Source organism: Astyanax mexicanus, chromosome 5 (genome assembly GCF_023375975.1).
Source record: "Astyanax mexicanus isolate ESR-SI-001 chromosome 5, AstMex3_surface, whole genome shotgun sequence".
In the NCBI taxonomy this organism is placed as follows: domain Eukaryota; kingdom Metazoa; phylum Chordata; class Actinopteri; order Characiformes; family Acestrorhamphidae; genus Astyanax; species Astyanax mexicanus.
Window position 1 is genome coordinate 17,169,062 of NC_064412.1, and position 19,362 is coordinate 17,188,423.

Below are 19,362 nucleotides of genomic sequence, written 5' to 3' on the forward strand. Positions count from 1 at the left end.
AGTCTAACGAGTAGGACAGGTGCGGTGAACACCTGATTTGCTTTCTGCACAAAAAATGCATTCAAAGAATTTCATGATTGCACTATTTCAAATTATTCTAATTCGTTGACCAGCACCTGTACAGTACCAGTCAAAAGTTTGAATACACCTCTTCTCAATCAATGTGTTTTTTTCCTATGATTTTTCTGTACTAGAAATTTAATATGGAAGACATTAAAGCTATACAGAAACATTTGTGGAAATATTTTGTAAACCAAAACCAGAATACGATTTATACTTTAGATTGTTCTAAGTACCACATTTAGCTTTGAGGACAGATTTGCATACTCTTGGTATTTGACATTAACCGGTTGTTCTGGCCCTTCACAACCTGCCCAGTTTATCCTGTGGCCCCTTGGGAGGATTAATAGCCCATCCCTGCTTTAAGGGCCACACTGGACTGTGGAGAAAATATTAACCTAGGTTCCTGATATTAGTTTTGGCGTTTGTCCTTTGTGTGCATTATTCAGTACAGTAATCTGAGATTCAGGATTTATCCACTACTGTAAATCTGTTACGTAACGGGTGTAATCCGGCGGCTGAATCATCGCAGTTTATCGCGAGGTTTGTGTTGTAGTGGATGAAGGAGCAGAGCGAGCAGCGGCTGAGGGAGAGTGTGTGAGTGAGAGGCGCAGAGAGGGAGGAGCGGCGGCGGCGGCGGCGGGGTGAGTTAGCTAACGCTAACTAACCTGGCTAACTAGCAAACACCACCGGTCACCACTCACACGGGGTAACAACTGCCGCACTCTGCAGCGTTTTATCACACTGGCTAGAGCTTTAGTTTCACGAAAACCCTGAGCGTCAGCACAAACGGCAGCGGTGTGTTAGCATTAGCCTGTTAGCTGCTAGCTAGCTAGCTCAGCATAGGAGAAGCAAATACTGTAGCAGCAGCCTTGGTAAAATGTGGAATCCGGTGTTCTGACAAGTTGTGCTACCGTGTTACCCCTAGAGTATATTTTAAATGTATTTAAAGGTAACAAAATACACATAAAAGGCACAATATTAGAAAATGTTCTATTCAGAAGTCTAGATACGATATTAGAAAAGGATAAATCACGGTAACTTATAAGGTGTAAGTTATGGTCATAAAGGTGATTGGAAGCCATATTTGTTATTTGGTATTTTTATTATTATTAATATTTTAAATTGCAATTTACAGTGTATAACGTTCAAGCAGGTGGTTTAATTCACCCAAGAAAACGAAATTATCATAGAAACACATGAAAACATGAAAAAATGTGGGTTAGCGCATGCGCGATGCCGTTAAGAAGCACATATCGATGGAGAGCATAATTTGACAGAACACCAACAGGCAATAAATAGCCTTGGGTACTAGACCTGATATCTTTAGTTACTCACACAATATTACACAGAACTCCATTTACTTATTTTGTGAGTGAAAAATAAAACACTGGGATAATTGGAAGCTCTAAATATTCTTTAATTAACCTAAGTTAGCTAATTTACCGGTTGTTTAATTTTGCCGGATCCCGCTTTTACCGAGTCCCCAGCAGCAGTAGGTAACTGTTAGCTAGCTAAGCTATGCTAGTTAGCAACAGACAGTCGTTGTTTATGTCCTGAAAGCTACACATAAAACTGTCACCACCCTAAATCTGCTCTTTATCTACTTCCTTTGCGAATTTACATCCTGACCGCGTGTCTGTGGCAATATTTAAACTGTCCGGCCGCCTGTCATGTTGATTCTCTTGCTGTATAGAATACAACTAACGTTATAGAGTTAGCTAACGCAAGCTAACATGTCGTTAGCTAGCTAACCTAACAGTTAGCCTTGCTAACTGTAGTCATGTTATGTCTTAGCACTCTCTCCCCGATGATAACTTATATCCTCGTCTTCAAACCAGGGCCTCAATTTTTATAATTCAGGCATATGTGTGGATGTATTATATTATTACAAACACATTTAGCTAAAGATGTCATAAATTTACAAGCTGACAAATGCATTCCTTTCCTCCTCTCAGTTGTAGTACGACACAGTTTACTAGTAACCAGCTAACATCATCTTACTGTACAGGTTCGAGCGGAGCGGAAATGCAGTTTGCGCACATAAATTAGGTTATATGATCTAAATTAGCCACACTGAAACTCTGATCATACAGCTACTAGTCTGAAATAGCTGTCATAATAGTAGTTAATGTGTCCGAAGCTCACAATGCATGTTATTTAATGAACGTGAACCCAGGCAGCATCTGGTAGCTAAGCTAGATATGTTCCTCCTCTGTTCACAAGATCTTGTGTGTAGCTATTCGAGAGGAATCATCACAGTTCCTCAAGCCTGGCATTGTTGTGGTGATTAAGCTGTTGCTAATTTTAATTATTTCTTTAAATGGTGTTTTAGAAGTGATAAAGGAGCTATTTGGTGTAAAATGGGGGACGATCGACCTTTCGTGTGTTCTGCCCCTGGATGTGGACAGGTAAGAGCTAGTTGGCTGATTCCTGAGCTGCTTTCTTTCTATTTCTGCGTTTTGGAAACTGTGCCAATATACACTGTCAAAAGTCACTGTATATTGCTGGACACACCTTCTCATTCAGTGTGTTTCTTTTTCTTTCTTTCTTTCTTTATTTAATTTATTTTCTATATTGTGGATTAATACAAAGCACATCGAAACAATTAAGAAACATGTATGGAATTATGTAGTGAGCAACAAAATGTTAAGCCTCCACAATATCCTAACCTAAACACAACTGAGGTAATTTGAGATGCGTGAAGGAATTGTTCAGCACCTCCAGAAACTCCTTCAGGATGCTGAGAAAATATCATTCCAGTGTGCATGAAACACAAGTGGGTGCAAATCAAAGCTGAATGTGGCTACTTAGAAGTTTAAAGCCTATTAAAAATCTGTTAACATAAAGAAAACATATTAACAAGAAGTTTGTCTACACTTTTGATTGGTTCTGTATAAAATAACATCAGATGGTGCAGTTACTAACCGAAATCATCCAGTAAAAACAATAATTTTGAATGATCCATTACTTTAAGACTACCCTGTTCTCTTGTCAATTTCATTATTTGAAACTATAATATAATTTTGCTGTAAATATGAGATGGACATGTTACTAAATGGAATTTTGTATCTTGTTCTCATACATCAGCGGTTTACCAATGAAGATCACTTGGCTGTACATAAACACAAACATGAGATGACTCTGAAGTTTGGACAGACCAGAACTGACACGGTTATAATTGCAGGTTAGAGTGACATTAAATTAATTGTTTTTATTTATTGTTTGTAGACTACGAATGCCATGTAACATGAAAATGTCTTTATATTACATCATACTGTTTACTGACACCCTCATTAGTAGTGTAGAGCAGAAACGGTGCTGCTGGTGCTGATTGGGTTTGTTTGTGTATGTTTGTGGTGCAGATCAGACACCCACTCCCACCCGTTTTTTGAAGAACTGTGAGGAAGTGGGTTTGTTCAGTGAGCTTGATGGCTCCTTTGAACAGGAGCTCCGCAAAACTCAGCAGGAAGAGGAGGAGAGGAGAGCCAAGACTGCGGTAAGACATAGGAAGTTTCATGTTGTATAATGATTGATCCCTATGACCTGTATACAGTTTATTTAAATTTGGCTGAATTGTTAAGTTTGTAGTTCAGTAATCTGATCTGGACAATCACTCGTCTTCTTAGCTTTCTGCTCTTCAAATTCCCTCTGAAATGGAGAGGGATGGACCTCTGGAGATTGACTCCTCCCCTCCTGACAGCCCCTCATCTTCTTCCAGTATGACGGACAGCAAAGACTCGGTCACTATGACAAAGGAGCCGGTTGCATTGAGGAAGACTAAGGTAAGGCTGAATACTGGGAGTGTCTAGATATGGAATAATGGGGTGATTGGGATGAGTTGGGATGGTGCTCTTCCAACAGCTTACCTTGATACTTGGGCTGCACTAGTATTAATGTAAAAACTAATAAAATAACTTGCATTGCAGTATATTTTTTGACCTGCAATATTAAAAATTCCAGGAGATGTTACCAGAAGTCACTAAAATCAATGATCCATTATACCACATACTGTTTATATTTCTAATGACGGAGTCCTAGTACTTTAGTCTGTAATGTATTATCTGTTACAGTTGAAACAGGTGTTTTTTACTGGTATCATTTATGTTTTTTAGCTCTTTTTTCAGATTAGATATTTTGTATATACTACAGTTGCACATAATTCAAGGACACTACATGTGTGGAAAATAGTGTGATTTCCAACCTAAATTATGTAAAATATTTTGAACAGGATATGCCTACACGGACAACAGCAAGCTCTGCACCAACACCAACAATAGTGCGACCAGGGTCTCTTCCTCTTCACCTAGGATACGATTCCTGTATGAACCCAACTCAGCCCTCACCTACTTCTGTCATCACAAGGACCCCTCCCTCCAACAGACTCAGGTACAACTCTGATTTTATTTTTAGACCAATGCTTCTCAAGAGAGGTGTTGAGCCAGCAGGAGCTGTGACTGTAAGATGGTATCTTAATTTGTTCCTAGCTGAGTGATAGCCTAATATGAATATTAATTTTATCTTTATGTACATGTTAATTTGCAAGCAAAGATTTGGAACAAAACTACAATTGCAGTTCTGCTATACAGGAAATAAAGCAGGGTGCTTCCATGAAAAAAAAAAAAAAAAAAAATATATATATATATATATATATATATATATATATATATATATATATATATATATATATATATATTTTATATATATATATATTATTATCTAGCACAAGCACTAGCGTAACCCTCTTGGGCATGGAATTCACCAGAGCTGCACATGTTGCTACCGGAATCTTCTTCTACTTCTCCATGATACATTACAGAGCAGGTGGAGGTTAGACATCTTGCGTTTTTCCACCTGATGCTTGAGGGTGCCCCACATGTGCTCAGTTGTCTTTGGACATATTTGGCCAGGCCATCATCTTTACTTGCTTCTTCCTCAGCAAAGCAATTGTCATCTTGGTGGTTTCTGGTCCTTATTGCGTTTAAAACTTGCCATGTGGCCCAGTTTTGAAGGGAGGAGATCATGATCTGCTTTAGAATGTCATAGAATTCAACTTTCCAGTGTCAGCCCCAGATCATGATGCTACCACCACCATGCTTGGCTGTAGGCATAGAAAAGTTGTCTTGGTACCAGGGCACTGCCACACATGCCGGATGCTATCTGAACCAAACAGGTTTATATTTGTCTTGCAGGCCACAGGACATGTTTCCAGTTGTACATGCTCTTGGACTGTTTATCTTCAGCAAACTGTTTTCAGACTTTTAATGTGTGGTGTATGGTCTGAGCACTGCAGGCTGAGCTCCCACTTCATCCTCTGCAGCAATGCTGGCAACAATCATGTTTTTTTTTTTTTATATAATTTTATTTATAATTTTCCTATTTTCTCCCCAATTTAAACGGCCAATGACCCAACCCACTCCCCTATCACTAGTAATGCCCCAACACACCAGGAAGGCGAAGACTATCACATGCTTCCTTCGATACATGTGAAGTCAGCCACCGCTTCTTTTCGAGCTGCTGCTGATGCAGCATTGCTGAGTAGAGGAAAGCGCAGCGGCTTGGTTCCGGTACATCAGCTCACAGACACCCTGTGCTGTGGACATCACCCTAGGAGGGATGTGTGGAGAGAGCGCCATCTACCCACCCGGAGGGGAGCAGGTCCTATTTTGCTCCCTCTGGGCGTCAGCAGCTTGGTGGCAAAGCTGCATGAGCGGGGGTTCGAACCTGCGACCCGCTCATAGTGGCAGCGCTTTGGACCGCTGGACCAGTCAGCACCACCACCCCCCTCTGGATATTAGGCTGAACACATGGACTTGTCACATCAGTGATCTTTTTTTGGTCGAATTTGGGGAGGCCTGTTCTGAGTGGAATCCGTCCTGGAAAACTGCTGGGTGTTGGCAAACTTCTTACAGACATCTTTGTGGAGAGTTCTTTGCCATTAGGGGCCATGTTCATCCAGTGACCAGTATGGGGGAAATGGACCCAAAACACTAAATTGAACAGCCCCGATCCCCACTCCTACCTGCAACCTTGTAACTCACATGACACCATGGATGGGCAATGATACAATTGGGCACAATTTGGACATGTGATGCCAGCTATTTAGACAATAATGGCTGTGTTATTGTCAGAAGTCTAATTTCTGTGGTGTTCTGTAAAAGGATATGATGCAATATTTCCAGAAATGTAAGAGGTGTACTCATGTTTGATGCTGTACATAGCATGTTAGTTTCTCTTTCTCTTTTTCTGCAGCTCTCCGTCTGGCTCCTTTCCTGTAATGATGCAACTTCCAAATGGTCAGACTGTTCCCCTACTTCCAAGTCCTGGACAAACATCAGTCATATCAGTAAGAGATGCAAAAACTACCCTGTCATTATCTGGCCTGTGTGCTTGCTTGGCATCTAAGTAAGTTTTGTGTATATGTGTAGTTGGCCAGGTCATCAAACCCAGTACCCAACATCCCTGGGATTCCAGGCCCTCCTATTGGTGGAAGCAGCAGTGGCTCCTCCTCTCCATCTGGATACAGCTCACATAGCGATGCCAAGATGGTGAGAACAACACGTGTGCGCGTGCACACACATACACACACACACACATGCACAGACAGGCTAGCATTTGATCAAATGATCACATTGGTTTAGATAATAGCACACTCTGTACTGTTTATTGCAGTAAGTAAAATAAAGGAATGTGTGCATGTGGGTGTATTTTTCAAGTGTTTTTGTATTTTGTCTCCTTCTAGAGGCTTAAAGCAGCACTGTCACCACAGAGTGTTAGTGGCCCATTGCCAACCCAGAAAACAGAACCCAATGAGACACCTTCACCGGCTCAGCCACAGGTCAGCAGTTCAGTCCCAGAAACATGAACACGTACTAATAATGTATGAAGAAAAAAACGAACAAAAAAAAGATAATGCACATATATTTTGTAATACCCCAAACCCATTTCAGTCACTGTAATGTATAGGACACATGGCTTCTGTACATCATGCACACAAGTGTTTGTTAGGCCTGTTACGATAAGATTTTTTTGTGGATGATATATTGTCCCATAAACTATTGCGATACACAATGTTATTGTAATTTTAAGACTATTAAATGCCACTGACAAAATGATAACATAATAGCATGAAATAGTAATCATACATCAAAAAATTAAATAATTATTTTTTATAATTATTTTGGAAATGATATACTAATTTCTTCACCTACTTTAGTCCACACTGTGTGTATGGAGTCACAGTTATTGAAGCATAACTGGCTAAAATACTGTTCACTGTTTTATGTGTAAACAAAAACACAAATAAACACAATAGACAATATCACGATTATCAAAAAATATTAAGGTCATGTTTATTTATTGTGCGATAAATCGATATTGCAATTATTGTGACAGGCCTAGTGTTTGTGTTCCCTCAGGTGTCGTCATCTATTTTAGGCATTTAAGTCATATTGATTTTAGGCATTTAAGAAAAAATATTCAACTAAAAACTATAAGAGACTAGTGGTGTCACAGTTCAGGGTGGATTGTCTGATGTGCAAAATTACACAGAGAATATGCTGTATTAAACATTAGGGTAAGTATGGTAATTTCACAAGCATGCCTGCCACCCGAATACCTTATGTATTGGAGGATGGTGGCAACTATAGTGAAAGACAGATAAAACACAAACAGAATACAAAAAAGCCTTACCAAAACTGTTTAAGACATTATTTAAATGAAAGAAAACAAACAATGAGATTAATAATCATACAGAGGCAAGTATGTCAAAGAAGGAATACCTCCACAATTTAAACCTTTTGCAAATATGGTCCCACTTGTGGGACTTGGCTAGGTTTAACGTATGATGTAAAGTGTTCATCTTTGTAGATCATGTAATTATCTGGTTTAAATCTACTTGTTTGTAAAACAAATCTGCTTATTTGCCATGCCATATTTAGCGTGACCCTGAAACATTCAAAGCAGTAACACCTGCTGTCTATGATTGTCGATGTGTGTTTGCCTCTTATAGTAACCATGTGTGGTTGCCCTGCTTGTTTATGCTTCACACATTTTAAGGAAGTTTACTCAGAATACACTACCATTATGTCTTTGAATGTTGCAGGCTTTGCATATGGAAATGTAACAGAAACTTTAGTATTACCTTCCTGCCATGAAATCCAGAGTTTACCAATTACACACACAAGGAGAATTATTATTTTTATTTGAAATTTTCTGTTCTAAGATGCAAAATGACAGATGTCATATTGTCATAATAGTTCCAGAACCCCAGGTTAATGCTTTGCAGTTTGCACACTAAAATGTTATTTAATGCACTTTATATTAGTCAGTTGCAGTGAGAAGTCATGGAGTGTAACCACTTTATTAAAAATGTGGAAAAAAAACACTGATTTGTATAAAAAGTGTTCATAATCTGATCTTGCTTATCTGTATAATCTGCTGATTCACCACAGCCAGTACATCTTGAACAATCGTAAACAGCTTGAGGAACAGGAAGCCAAAACTTGCACAATAAAAATACAAAAGGGGCAAAGAAACAAGTGATTCCATTGTTCCAAACATTTTGAAGGATACTGCGTTTACACATTGTTACTATTTACTCCCTCTTTAGGTGTCTCCAGCTCCACCCAGAGGTGGGCGCAGACGTCGGGGGGCAGAGACGGAGCCTGATGAGCGTAGACGCCGTTTTCTAGAAAGGAACAGAGCTGCTGCGTATCGCTGTCGGCAGAAACGCAAAGTATGGGTCAATGCTCTGGAGAAGCGTGCAGAGGATCTCGCCACAAATAATGTTACCCTCACGGTGAGACACGGACCTCATTTACACACGGCCACTTTGTGACTAGTATCTGTATTGTATCCTGATTTATATTTTATAAGCCATGCAATTATATTTGGTAGTCAAATTTGAGATAAAATATGCAATCAGCTCATTATGCTACAGCCAGTTGTTTATTCATTTAGTTTCTTTCTGTTGTGTGTCGGCACGGCATTAAAAACCTACTCAATCAATTAATCTTTCTGTTGTGGGCTAAAGATGGCTGCTCCCTTTAAATTCACTGTTTCGCATGTTTTGAGAGTTTTTGGTTTTATCTGGATATAATCCTGATACTCAAGAAACATGAAGTGATGCATAGCAACTTAAAGAATCTTTCAGAAAACATTTCTTTTGATAGTTTTTCTAGAACATTTGTGTTTTTGCTGTGTATTTACTTATTTGTTTTTAATTTGTCTACACATTACAGAATGAAGTATCTCTGTTAAGGGGAGAGGTGACACGTTTGAAAGAGTTGCTGCTGGCTCATAAGGACTGCCCGGTCACTGCCATGCAGAAAAAAGCCTACCTAGGTAATGTGTTCATATATTTTTCTCCCTAATGGTAGAACCACTCCATTTTTAACTTTTGAACATTTTGTCCCTTGTGTGTAGCCAATATTTTGGTATGAAATAATACATTACTTCAATGTTGATCTACCAGGATAAAAAAATGAACTTGTCACCTTGTCTCCAGCTGCAGGTGTTGATGAGAGTGCAGTGTCAGCCCTGGTGTTGCCAGTTTCAGTTCCTGCTCCAGTATCTGTGAATGGTTTGAGCGTGAGGGCTGCGGAGGCTGTGGCTGTTTTAGCCGGAATGGGCTCTGGCCAGTGGAGCAGTCCAGCTGGAGATGTGCCGTCCCAGTCACAGCCTACCTCCAGATGATGACCATGTACTTCAAGCCTGTGAGGACTGGGCGTCTGTGTGAGGAGGTGGGCTTGTTGCAGGAGTCCAATGTCCGATCTCTTCCCACCGGAACTGTTAGTCACAGTGTGTTTGTAAATGCCCTTCATATGTGGCAAATGGGAACAATTATCACTATGACCTGACCACACTCAGCTCCTTACCCTCAGAGTACGTATCACGGTTTCTCCTGTTACTATAGGCCACTGTAGCTAGAGATTGCATTTTTTTTTATATATAAAAAAAAAACCTTCCCTCCCCCTCTTCTTTCCCCATCTTCTTGGACTAAGTGGCCTGAGTGTGTGACCTGTCACAGGATGTCGCTGGCAGACTATACAGATTGGATCACACTGCAGTAGAAAACCTGTAAAGACTCACTGTGTTCTTTCACTCCCGTGTACACAGAGATAGAGTACTTATGCACGCTTGTGCAGTGTTGTGCTCACTTGATATTTTGCCGTTTGCAGGTATTGCTCTATTTGTTTTTAGTCTCCGCATTGAAATACTGTTTTTTTTTTCTTTCTAAATATTTGACTGCATGATTCAAACCACGTAAGGCAGAATAGCACCACAATATGCAGACACTTTACGCTTACAGTCGCTCTTTCTAATACTTTCACTTTCTCTCTTTCTTTTCTCTCAGTGTCTTGGTAAACCTAAATCATTTCTCTCAGGTCTCTCCTGCTCTGTGGCTGTGGTCGTCAGTGGAACTCTTTGCCTATTATTAGTATAACTGAAAGCCACAGGATAGGCTTGTCTGGAGATGAAGAGCAATATATTTTTCTATTTGAATGTGCGTATCAGTCTGCATTTTGCGGTCTATGTATGAGATGTACGGGTAGCATAACCATAAACAAGTGTGTGATTGTTTTCTGTTGCATCGCATTTTTTTTCCTTTAATTAAGAAGCCAACATAAGTACTTTGCATTAGAGGTTGTACTCAAATGTTTTTGGATATTGAGTCTCCAAAGTGGGCACCTGCGCATACACACATGCACCAACAATATCCCACTGCTTGCATTTTAGCGATGGGTTCTGTGTTTTGTGTATCATTGATGTGTTGTATGTGTGCAAGAATGTGAGGCCTTTGGTTATTGATGCTCCTTTTTTTTAAAATAGCCTTTCCTTTTTAAAGGGGAAGGGAATGCTATCATGTATCACAATGCTTAGTACACCAGGATTTGATCTCTTAGTAATGGAAAGGGGTCCTCTCCATTGAGCCTTTGTCATTGAATGTTTGTATATGGCTTGTGTAGTGACTGAAAACCCCACACTTATGCACAGTGTCAAAACGCCCCTCTTTTCAGTCCTATTTTGATGATATCATTCAAACTACTAATCATTATGATTGCAGTTACGTTTGTTGCCTTGGTATAATTCCATCCTGACTGTACTGTTTTGTTTATGTTCCCATCCCTGTTTTTTGTTTTATTTTTGTGTGTTTGTTTGTTTTTGTTTTTTTTATTTGTTTACTTTTCATGGATTACTTCTCCTCTGCAGTCATATCAGTCTCTGTGAGGCCTACCTATTCCTGTCTGGTGGTGTGCTTTCTCACCTGCAGCAGTGCATTGTGAAAGAGGAGCTTTTCTCAGTGTGTATCACTAACTGATCCGAAAGTGTGCAACTTGTCAGAAGAACCCTTTAACTAGAGCTGTAAATATCACTAAATATAGAATATGCCGATATATGTCCAAGCATTGCTGTCTGTACTATATTAACTAAATGAGATGGTCCTGAAGATATATTGTAATAATTAAACATTAATGGAAATCACCTGTGTGGTATTTTGCAATGAATGCCTATGCCAGTACATTTAATTTAATTTATAGATAAAAACCAACCTGGACAGCTCATGAAGGTTTAAATCAGGGATCACATGATGTCGATTTAAGGAATACTTGAAAAAAATGCAGTAATCTGAGTGGGTTGTCCAGAGCATTCAGAACCTCAATGGATGTAAAATGCTCAGTTATTTAGCAAATCATGATGTTTATTTAAAGTCATATTTCCCAGCACAGTTCTGGTGGTGGTGTGCTTAACAGCAATGTTTTTTTTTTAACTCTAGTTTTGTGGACATAGTGCTATTCATAGGTTTAGGTATTGTATGCCCTCACTAGACTTCCTCACCGACCATTAGATGATGTTTTGATGAGGGAAAGGAACTAGTTGACCCTGATCTTTTGCGTTAGGGCTACACAATATATTGTTTTTTCGTTGACATCACAGTGTGTGCATGTAAAATAGTCACATTGCAGAACAAGGCAAATTTAATCATACATGTCTTACTACATCTTTTGTGCCCCCTAAAACAAAAGAAAATTTTAGACACTATATATGTCAGGTGTCATTTATTTTACTCCAATCTTGTAAGCACATAGTGCATTATTAATATCATTTTGAATCATTTGACCCCACCTAGCCAAGACTGTAATTGAGAGCTTCTTGTGTTGCCATTGCGTCCTGAGGCAGTTTATAGTTTTAGTAATGAGTGTTACAACCAGGGATTCTGTGGCCTGCTGATTCATTCTTTATCTATCGTTGCTTCTGGACAATTACACTTGACCAGGACAGTTTTCACAGGGTAGAACATTTAAAATTGGACATGGCCTATGTCTAATTGGACTTGTAGCATTAATTGTATGCTTGCCTTCCAAAAAATGCAGTTAGCTAATTGCCTTTGTTCAAATGTCTGTCGCTTGTAATTTACTCTGTACATGACAGGCATTTGTATGAAACACCTAATACTTTTAAATGGAAAGAAGACGTGAATACCATTTGAATTAGAATGATGAGTTTGAGTTTAGTGCCACACCCTTTGTATATATGAGTGAAATATTTTAATCCAGTTGTGTGGCATTCATAAAGGTTTATGCTGGGGATTGTAATCTGGTTTACTTACAGTACCCGTCAGAAGTATGGACACACTTTCTTATTCAGTATTTTTCTTTATTAATATTAAAGACATCAAAACTATTAAGGGACACATATGGAATTATATACTGAACAAAAAAGTGTTTGGCTTTCATCATCCTCTGACCTAAACCCAACTGAGATGGGTCATTTTGGGATGAGCTGGAGCTTCATTGCATTAAGAAAAAAGCAGCAACTATTGTTCAGCACCTCCAGGAACTCCTTCAAGACGCTAAGAAGGAAATTAAATCAGGTGACTTTACTTCATGAAGCCACTGAGAAAATCTGTCATCAAAGATAACTATGGCTATTCAGTAGCCACAATAACATTTTCTTAATTAAAACACTCAGTTATGTTCAGTAGCTCAGCACATTTTAATATTGTCGTTTAAAAAGCATCAAAATGACCCCGAGATATTATAACAATAAAAAAACGGATCTAGTCTTCCAAGTGTTTTTCACAGTACACCATTATATTTGTCCCCTTCCCAAAATCACAATTAAGTACCAGGTCTTAAAAAAATAAATCATGATTTTATGTATGATTTAGTTAAAATCTTAATTAATATTTTATTTTTAAGGTATTGGCACCTATAATACAAATCTACTAAATGTACAAATTAACTCAATTTTTTTGTATTCACATTTTAGTACCTATTTTTAAAAGCTTAGTTTTAAGAAAGAAAATGTGTGGTTATTCAAAGGATTATACTGTGCTTAATTTTTTATAGTAAAGTTACAAATAAAGCAGTGTTTGTAAATAAAGTCAAAAAGATTAATTGAAAGTCATTAAGGTGTTTTATAGAGTTTTATGAAGTAAAAGAAGACCACTTCAGTTTCTGTGGGTTTTTTTCTATTTATAGGTATATGTTTGAGTGAAATGAACGTTGTTTTATTCTATAAACTACAGACTACATTCCTCCCAAATTCCAAATAAAAATGTAATTTAGAGCATATTTTGCAGAAAATGAGAAATTGCTGAAATAATAAAAAAGATGCAGAGCTTTCAGACCTCAAACAATGCAAAGAAAACAAACGTCATATTAATACAGTTGTAAGTGATGAGAAATCAATTTTTGGTGAAATAACTGTTTTTTTGTTTTTTTATATAACATTTTTCATGCATCTTGGCATGTTTTCCCCCACGAGTCTTGCACACTACTTTTGGATAACTTTATGCCACTCCTGCTCCAAGAATTTAAGCAGTTCAGTTTGGTTTGGTGGCTTGTGATCGTCCATCTTCCTCTTGATTATGTTCCAGAGGATTTCAATTTGGTAAAATCAGAGAAACTGATTATTTTGAGGTGGTCTCTTGTTTGTTTTTGTTTTTCCGGAGTGGTAAATGTTATAGTGGTAAATGTTGGTGATGTCTGTGATGTTTCTTGCGCTTTAAACTCTGGAGTCACAGTGACAGCAGAGGGAGCAGAGACGCTCCTGATCCTCCGCAGCAACGGCAGCAGCTCCTCTGCTCCTCCGGGCTGCGGGTCACGTGACTCTCTCTCCATCGCTCTGGACCTCCGTCTCTCTCTCTCGGTATGGCGGAGATGGAGCGCTTCACGGATGGAGGAGCTTCTGCTGCCGTGTAACAGCCGCTCCTACTGCTCGCTGGAAGCGGGGAAGCTGCTGTAGTGTTTCTGGGGGGGGTGGAACCGCTCTGCTTTGACCGCCTCTCCGCTCAGGCATGGCGGAGCGAGGCGTGGAGGTGTCCGCTCTGCCCGCGGAGGTCCGGGAGCAGCTCGCCGAGCTAGACCTGGAGCTGTCTGAGGGTAAGAGCACCTCACTCACTAGCTAGCCTAGCTAACAGGGGCAGGTATGTAGCGTGTTTGTGTGTAAAGAGTGTGTGAGAGGGTTAGTTAGCTTGTGTGGGAGCAGGTTTTAGAGAATGGCTCTGAGTGGTGTGTGTTGGTTCGCCCACCAGAGACAGAAAGACAGGGAGAGAGAGAGAGGGGGAGATGCTACAGTGCTAACAGCGTTAGCTAACGCTGTTTTCACTGCTCAGGGCCGAAACACACTGACCTCTTTTTCATCCACAGTGTTTTTCTTGTGTTTTACGTCGTGTTTACTCGTGGCATCCCTCTCTCTTCGCTCACACGCCTCGATAAAGCTGATAGATTTTTAATACGACAGTACAGTAACGACCGTGTAGTCTGTAAGAAAGCAGTATAGGCCTGTATGCTGTGTGTGTGGAGGAGACATATACATTTATTTATTTATTTATTTATTTATTTATTTATTTATATCTATCTATCTATCTATCTATCTATCTATCTATCTATCTATCTAACGTTATCTATCTATCTAACGTTATCTGTCTATCTATTGCTCAACCTCTGATTACTAGGTTAGGTTACATGGTATAAATCAAAATATACAGCTCTGGGAAAAAAATAAGAGGCCACTTAAAAATAATGAGTTTCTTTGATTTTACCAAATTAAAAACCTCTGCAATATAATCAAAAGGAAGCTGGATGATCACAAGCCATCAAACCAAGCTGGACTGCTTTGATTTTTGCACCAGGATTGGCATAAGTTATCCAAAAGCAGTGTGCAAGACGGGTTGAGGTGAACATGCCAAGTTGCATGAAAACTGTGAATAAAAACCAGGAATGTTCGACCAAATACTGATTTCTGAACTCTTTAAACTTTATGAATATGAACTTGTTTATTTGAGGTCGGAAAGCTCTGCATCTTTTTTGTTATTTCAGTCATTTCTTATTTTCTCATTTTGAAAATCCTTTATTTTACTCAAACATATATCTATAAATAGCAAAATCCGAGAAACTGATTCAGAAACTGAAGTGGTCTGTTATTTTTGTTCCAAAGCTGTATATAACTAGGGTTGCAACGGTATGAGATTTTCACGGTATGATAAACGAGGCTGAAGTTGGTTTGATATTCGCAGCTCCAGATTCGTTTGGCTCGATATTCGCAGCCTCGTATTCCCCGGCTGAAGTTGGTTTGATATTCGCAGCTGCCGCTTCACTGAACCACCGTGAACTAAAGGGAGCGTTCACAAACACCCGCTGTTTATATTAAACACCTCACAGATCAACACTGAAGGAGATAGAATGAAGAAAAGCAGTACAGCTGTTAATGAACAATGTAAATATACAATATATTATTAAATATAATTTTGTATATTGTAAAATATTTATTTTAATTACTGAATTTATAATTATATATTACAATAAATAATTAAATATATATTTAATAAAATTATATTTTAAAAGCCATTGCGCTCAAATAATATGAGGCAGATGTTCAAGTGTGATTTTGAAGAACTTTTTCATGTTGGGCCAGAACAAATACACATGATCTGAAGAGTACTAGTCTTCTAATTTAAGAAAAACCTGGAATTAGCCTGGCCCAAGCTGATTTTATACTTTAAAATGAACTGGCAAACTTTGAAAGACTTTTTCATCTTGGGCCAGAACACATACACATCAGATGAAGAGAACTACTCTCCCACTTTGAGGAAAACCTGGAATTAGCCTGGCCCGAGCTGATTTTATACTTTAAAATGAACTGGCAACATAGCATACCAATCCATAATGCACAATTTTTTTATGTAAAGCTGATGTTCTAGTGTGATTTTGAAGGACTTTTTCATCTTGGGCCAGACCAAATACACATGATCTGAAGAGTACTAGTCTTCTACTTTAAGAAAAAGCTGGAAATAGCCTGGCCCAAGCTGATTTTATACTTTAAAATGAACTGGCAACATGGAATACCGATCCATAAAGCACAATTTTTTTATGTAAAGCTGATGTTCTAGTGTGATTTTGAAGGACTTTTTCATCTTGGGCCAGACCAAATATACATGATCTGAAGAGTACTAGTCTTCTACTTTAAGAAAAACCTGGAAATAGCCTGGCCCAAGCTGATTTTATACTTTAAAATGAACTGGCAACATGGAATACCGATCCATAAAGCACAATTTTTTTTATGTAAAGCTGATGTTCCAGTGTGATTTTGAAGGACTTTTTCATCTTGGGCCAGAACAAATACACATGATCTGAAGAGTACTAGTCTTCTTCTTTAAGGAAAACCTGGAATTAGCCTGGCCCGAGCTGATTTTATACTTTAAAATGAACTGGCAACATGGCCTACCGATCCATAATGCACAAAAAATTGAATATAAAGCTGATGTTCTAGTGTGATTTTGAAGGACTTTTTCATATTGGGCCAGACCAAATACACATGATCTAAAGAGTACTAGTCTTCTACTTTAGGGAAAGCCTGGAAATAGCCTGGCCCAAGCTGATTTTATACTTTAAAATGAACTGGCAACATGGAATACCGATCCATAAAGCACAATTTTTTTTATGTAAAGCTGATGTTCCAGTGTGATTTTGAAGGACTTTTTCATCTTGGGCCAGAACAAATACACATGATCTGAAGAGTACTAGTCTTCTTCTTTAAGGAAAACCTGGAATTAGCCTGGCCCGAGCTGATTTTATACTTTAAAATGAACTGGCAACATGGCCTACCGATCCATAATGCACAAAAAATTGAATATAAAGCTGATGTTCTAGTGTGATTTTGAAGGACTTTTTCATATTGGGCCAGACCAAATACACATGATCTAAAGAGTACTAGTCTTCTACTTTAGGGAAAGCCTGGAAATAGCCTGGCCCAAGCTGATTTTATACTTTAAAATTAACTGGCAACATGGCCTACCGATCCATAATGCACAAAAGAATTGAATATAAAGCAGCTGTTCTAGTGTGATTTTGAAGGACTTTTTAATCGTGGGCCAGACCAAATACACATGATCTGAAGAGTACTAGTCTTCTACTTTAGGGAAAGCCTGGAATTAGCCTGGCCCAAGCTGATTTTATACTTTAAAATTAACTGGCAACATGGCATACCGATCCATAAGGCAGAAAAAAGTTTAATTTAAAGCTGATATTCTAGTGTGATTTTGAAGGACTTTTTAATCTTGGGCCAGACCAAATACACATGATCTGAAGAGTACTAGTCTTCTACTTTAAGAAAAACCTGGAATTAGCCTGGCCCAAGCTGATTTTATACTTTAAAATGAACTGGCAACATGGAATACCGATCCATAAAGCACAATTTTGTTATGTAAAGCTGATGTTCCAGTGTGATTTTGAAGGACTTTTTAATCTTGGGCCAGAACAAATACACATGATCTGAAGAGTACTAGTCTTCTTCTTTAAGGAAAACCTGGAATTAGCCTGGCCCGAGCTGATTTTATACTTTAAAATGAACTGGCAATATGGAATACCGATCCATAATGCACAATTTTTCTTTATGTAAAGCTGATGTTCCAGTGTGATTTTGAAGGGCTTTTTCTTCTTGGGCCAGACCAAATACACATGATCTGAAGAGTACTAGTCTTCTACTTTAAGAAAAACCTGGAATTAGCATGGCCCAAGCTGATTTTATACTTTAAAATGAACTGGCAACATGGAATACCGATCCATAAAGCACAATTTTTTTTATGTAAAGCTGATGTTCCAGTGTGATTTTGAAGGACTTTTTAATCTTGGGCCAGAACAAATACACATGATCTGAAGAGTACTAGTCTTCTTCTTTAAGGAAAACCTGGAATTAGCCTGGCCCAAGCTGATTTTATACTTTAAAATGAACTGGCAACATGGAATACCGATCCATAAAGCACAAAAAAATTGAATATAAAGCTGATGTTCTAGTGTGATTTTGAAGGACTTTTTCATATTGGGCCAGACCAAATACACATGATCTAAAGAGTACTAGTCTTCTACTTTAGGGAAAGCCTGGAATTAGCCTGGCCCAAGCTGATTTTATACTTTAAAATTAACTGGCAACATGGCATACCGATCCATAAGGCACAAAAAAGTTTAATTTAAAGCTGATGTTCTAGTGTGATTTTGAAGGACTTTTTAATCTTGGGCCAGAACAAATACACATGATCTGAAGAGTACTAGTCTTCTACTTTAAGAAAAACCTGGAATTAGCCTGGCCCGAGCTGATTTTATACTTTAAAATGAACTGGCAATATGGAATACCGATCCATAATGCACAATTTTTCTTTATGTAAAGCTGATGTTCCAGTGTGATTTTGAAGGACTTTTTCATCTTGGGCCAGACCAAATAGACATGATCTAAAGAGTACTAGTCTTCTACTTTAAGAGAAACCTGGAATTAGCCTGTACCAAGCTGATTTTATACTTTAAAATTAACTGGCAACATGGAATACCGATCCATAATGCACAATTGTTTTTATGTAAAGCTGATGTTCCAGTCCAATTTTGAAGAATTTTTTAATCTTGGGCCAGAACAAAAGAGTACTAGTCTTCTACTTTAAGAAAAACCTGGAATTAGCCTGGCCCGAGCTGATTTTATACTTTAAAATGAACTGGCAACATAGCATACCAATCCATAATGCACAATTTTTTTTATGTAAAGCTTATGTTCTAGTGTGATTTTGAAGGACTTTTTAATCTTGGGCCAGACCAAATACACATGATCTGAAGAGTACTAGTCTTCTTCTTTAAGAAAAACCTGGAATTAGCCTGGCCCGAGCTGATTTTATACTTTAAAATGAACTGGCAACATAGCATACCGATCCATAATGCACAATTTCTTTTATGTAAAGCTGATGTTCCAGTGTGATTTTGAAGGACTTTTTCATATTGGGCCAGACCAAATACACATGATCTAAAGAGTACT

General features: G+C 38.4%; 2 protein-coding genes across 7 annotated transcripts in view; both read left to right on the forward strand.

The window, feature by feature from the left end:
* The first annotated feature begins 626 nt into the window (after nt 1-626).
* On the forward strand, nt 627-11,547 carry atf7b (activating transcription factor 7b). Of its 2 annotated transcripts, XM_007254240.4 has the most exons (12): nt 629-769; nt 2,396-2,471; nt 3,151-3,247; nt 3,426-3,559; nt 3,690-3,845; nt 4,292-4,449; nt 6,313-6,406; nt 6,489-6,608; nt 6,803-6,898; nt 8,672-8,860; nt 9,303-9,405; nt 9,569-11,547. In XM_007254240.4, the coding sequence occupies exons 2-12, from the start codon at nt 2,424-2,426 to the stop codon at nt 9,754-9,756; spliced, it is 1,383 nt and encodes a 460-aa protein (XP_007254302.3). In that variant the 5' UTR covers nt 629-769; nt 2,396-2,423; the 3' UTR covers nt 9,757-11,547. The 2 variants fall into 2 exon arrangements, with proteins under 2 accessions (XP_049335071.1, XP_007254302.3); XM_049479114.1 differs by lacking the exon at nt 6,803-6,898 and having other exon boundaries at nt 627-769.
* Nucleotides 11,548-14,124: 2,577 nt separating this feature from the next.
* dip2bb (disco-interacting protein 2 homolog Bb) overlaps nt 14,125-19,362 on the forward strand; it is a 59,622-nt gene continuing 54,384 nt past the window's right edge. For 3 of the 5 annotated variants that reach the window (XM_015607120.3, XM_015607122.3, XM_007254235.4), the window contains exon 1: nt 14,126-14,450. In XM_015607120.3, coding sequence (XP_015462606.3) covers nt 14,366-14,450 — 85 coding nt within the window. In that variant the 5' untranslated portion in view covers nt 14,126-14,365. Of the gene's footprint in view, nt 14,451-19,362 lie in introns of all 5 variants that reach the window. The other 2 variants (XM_015607119.3, XM_015607121.3) reach the window with 1 other exon arrangement.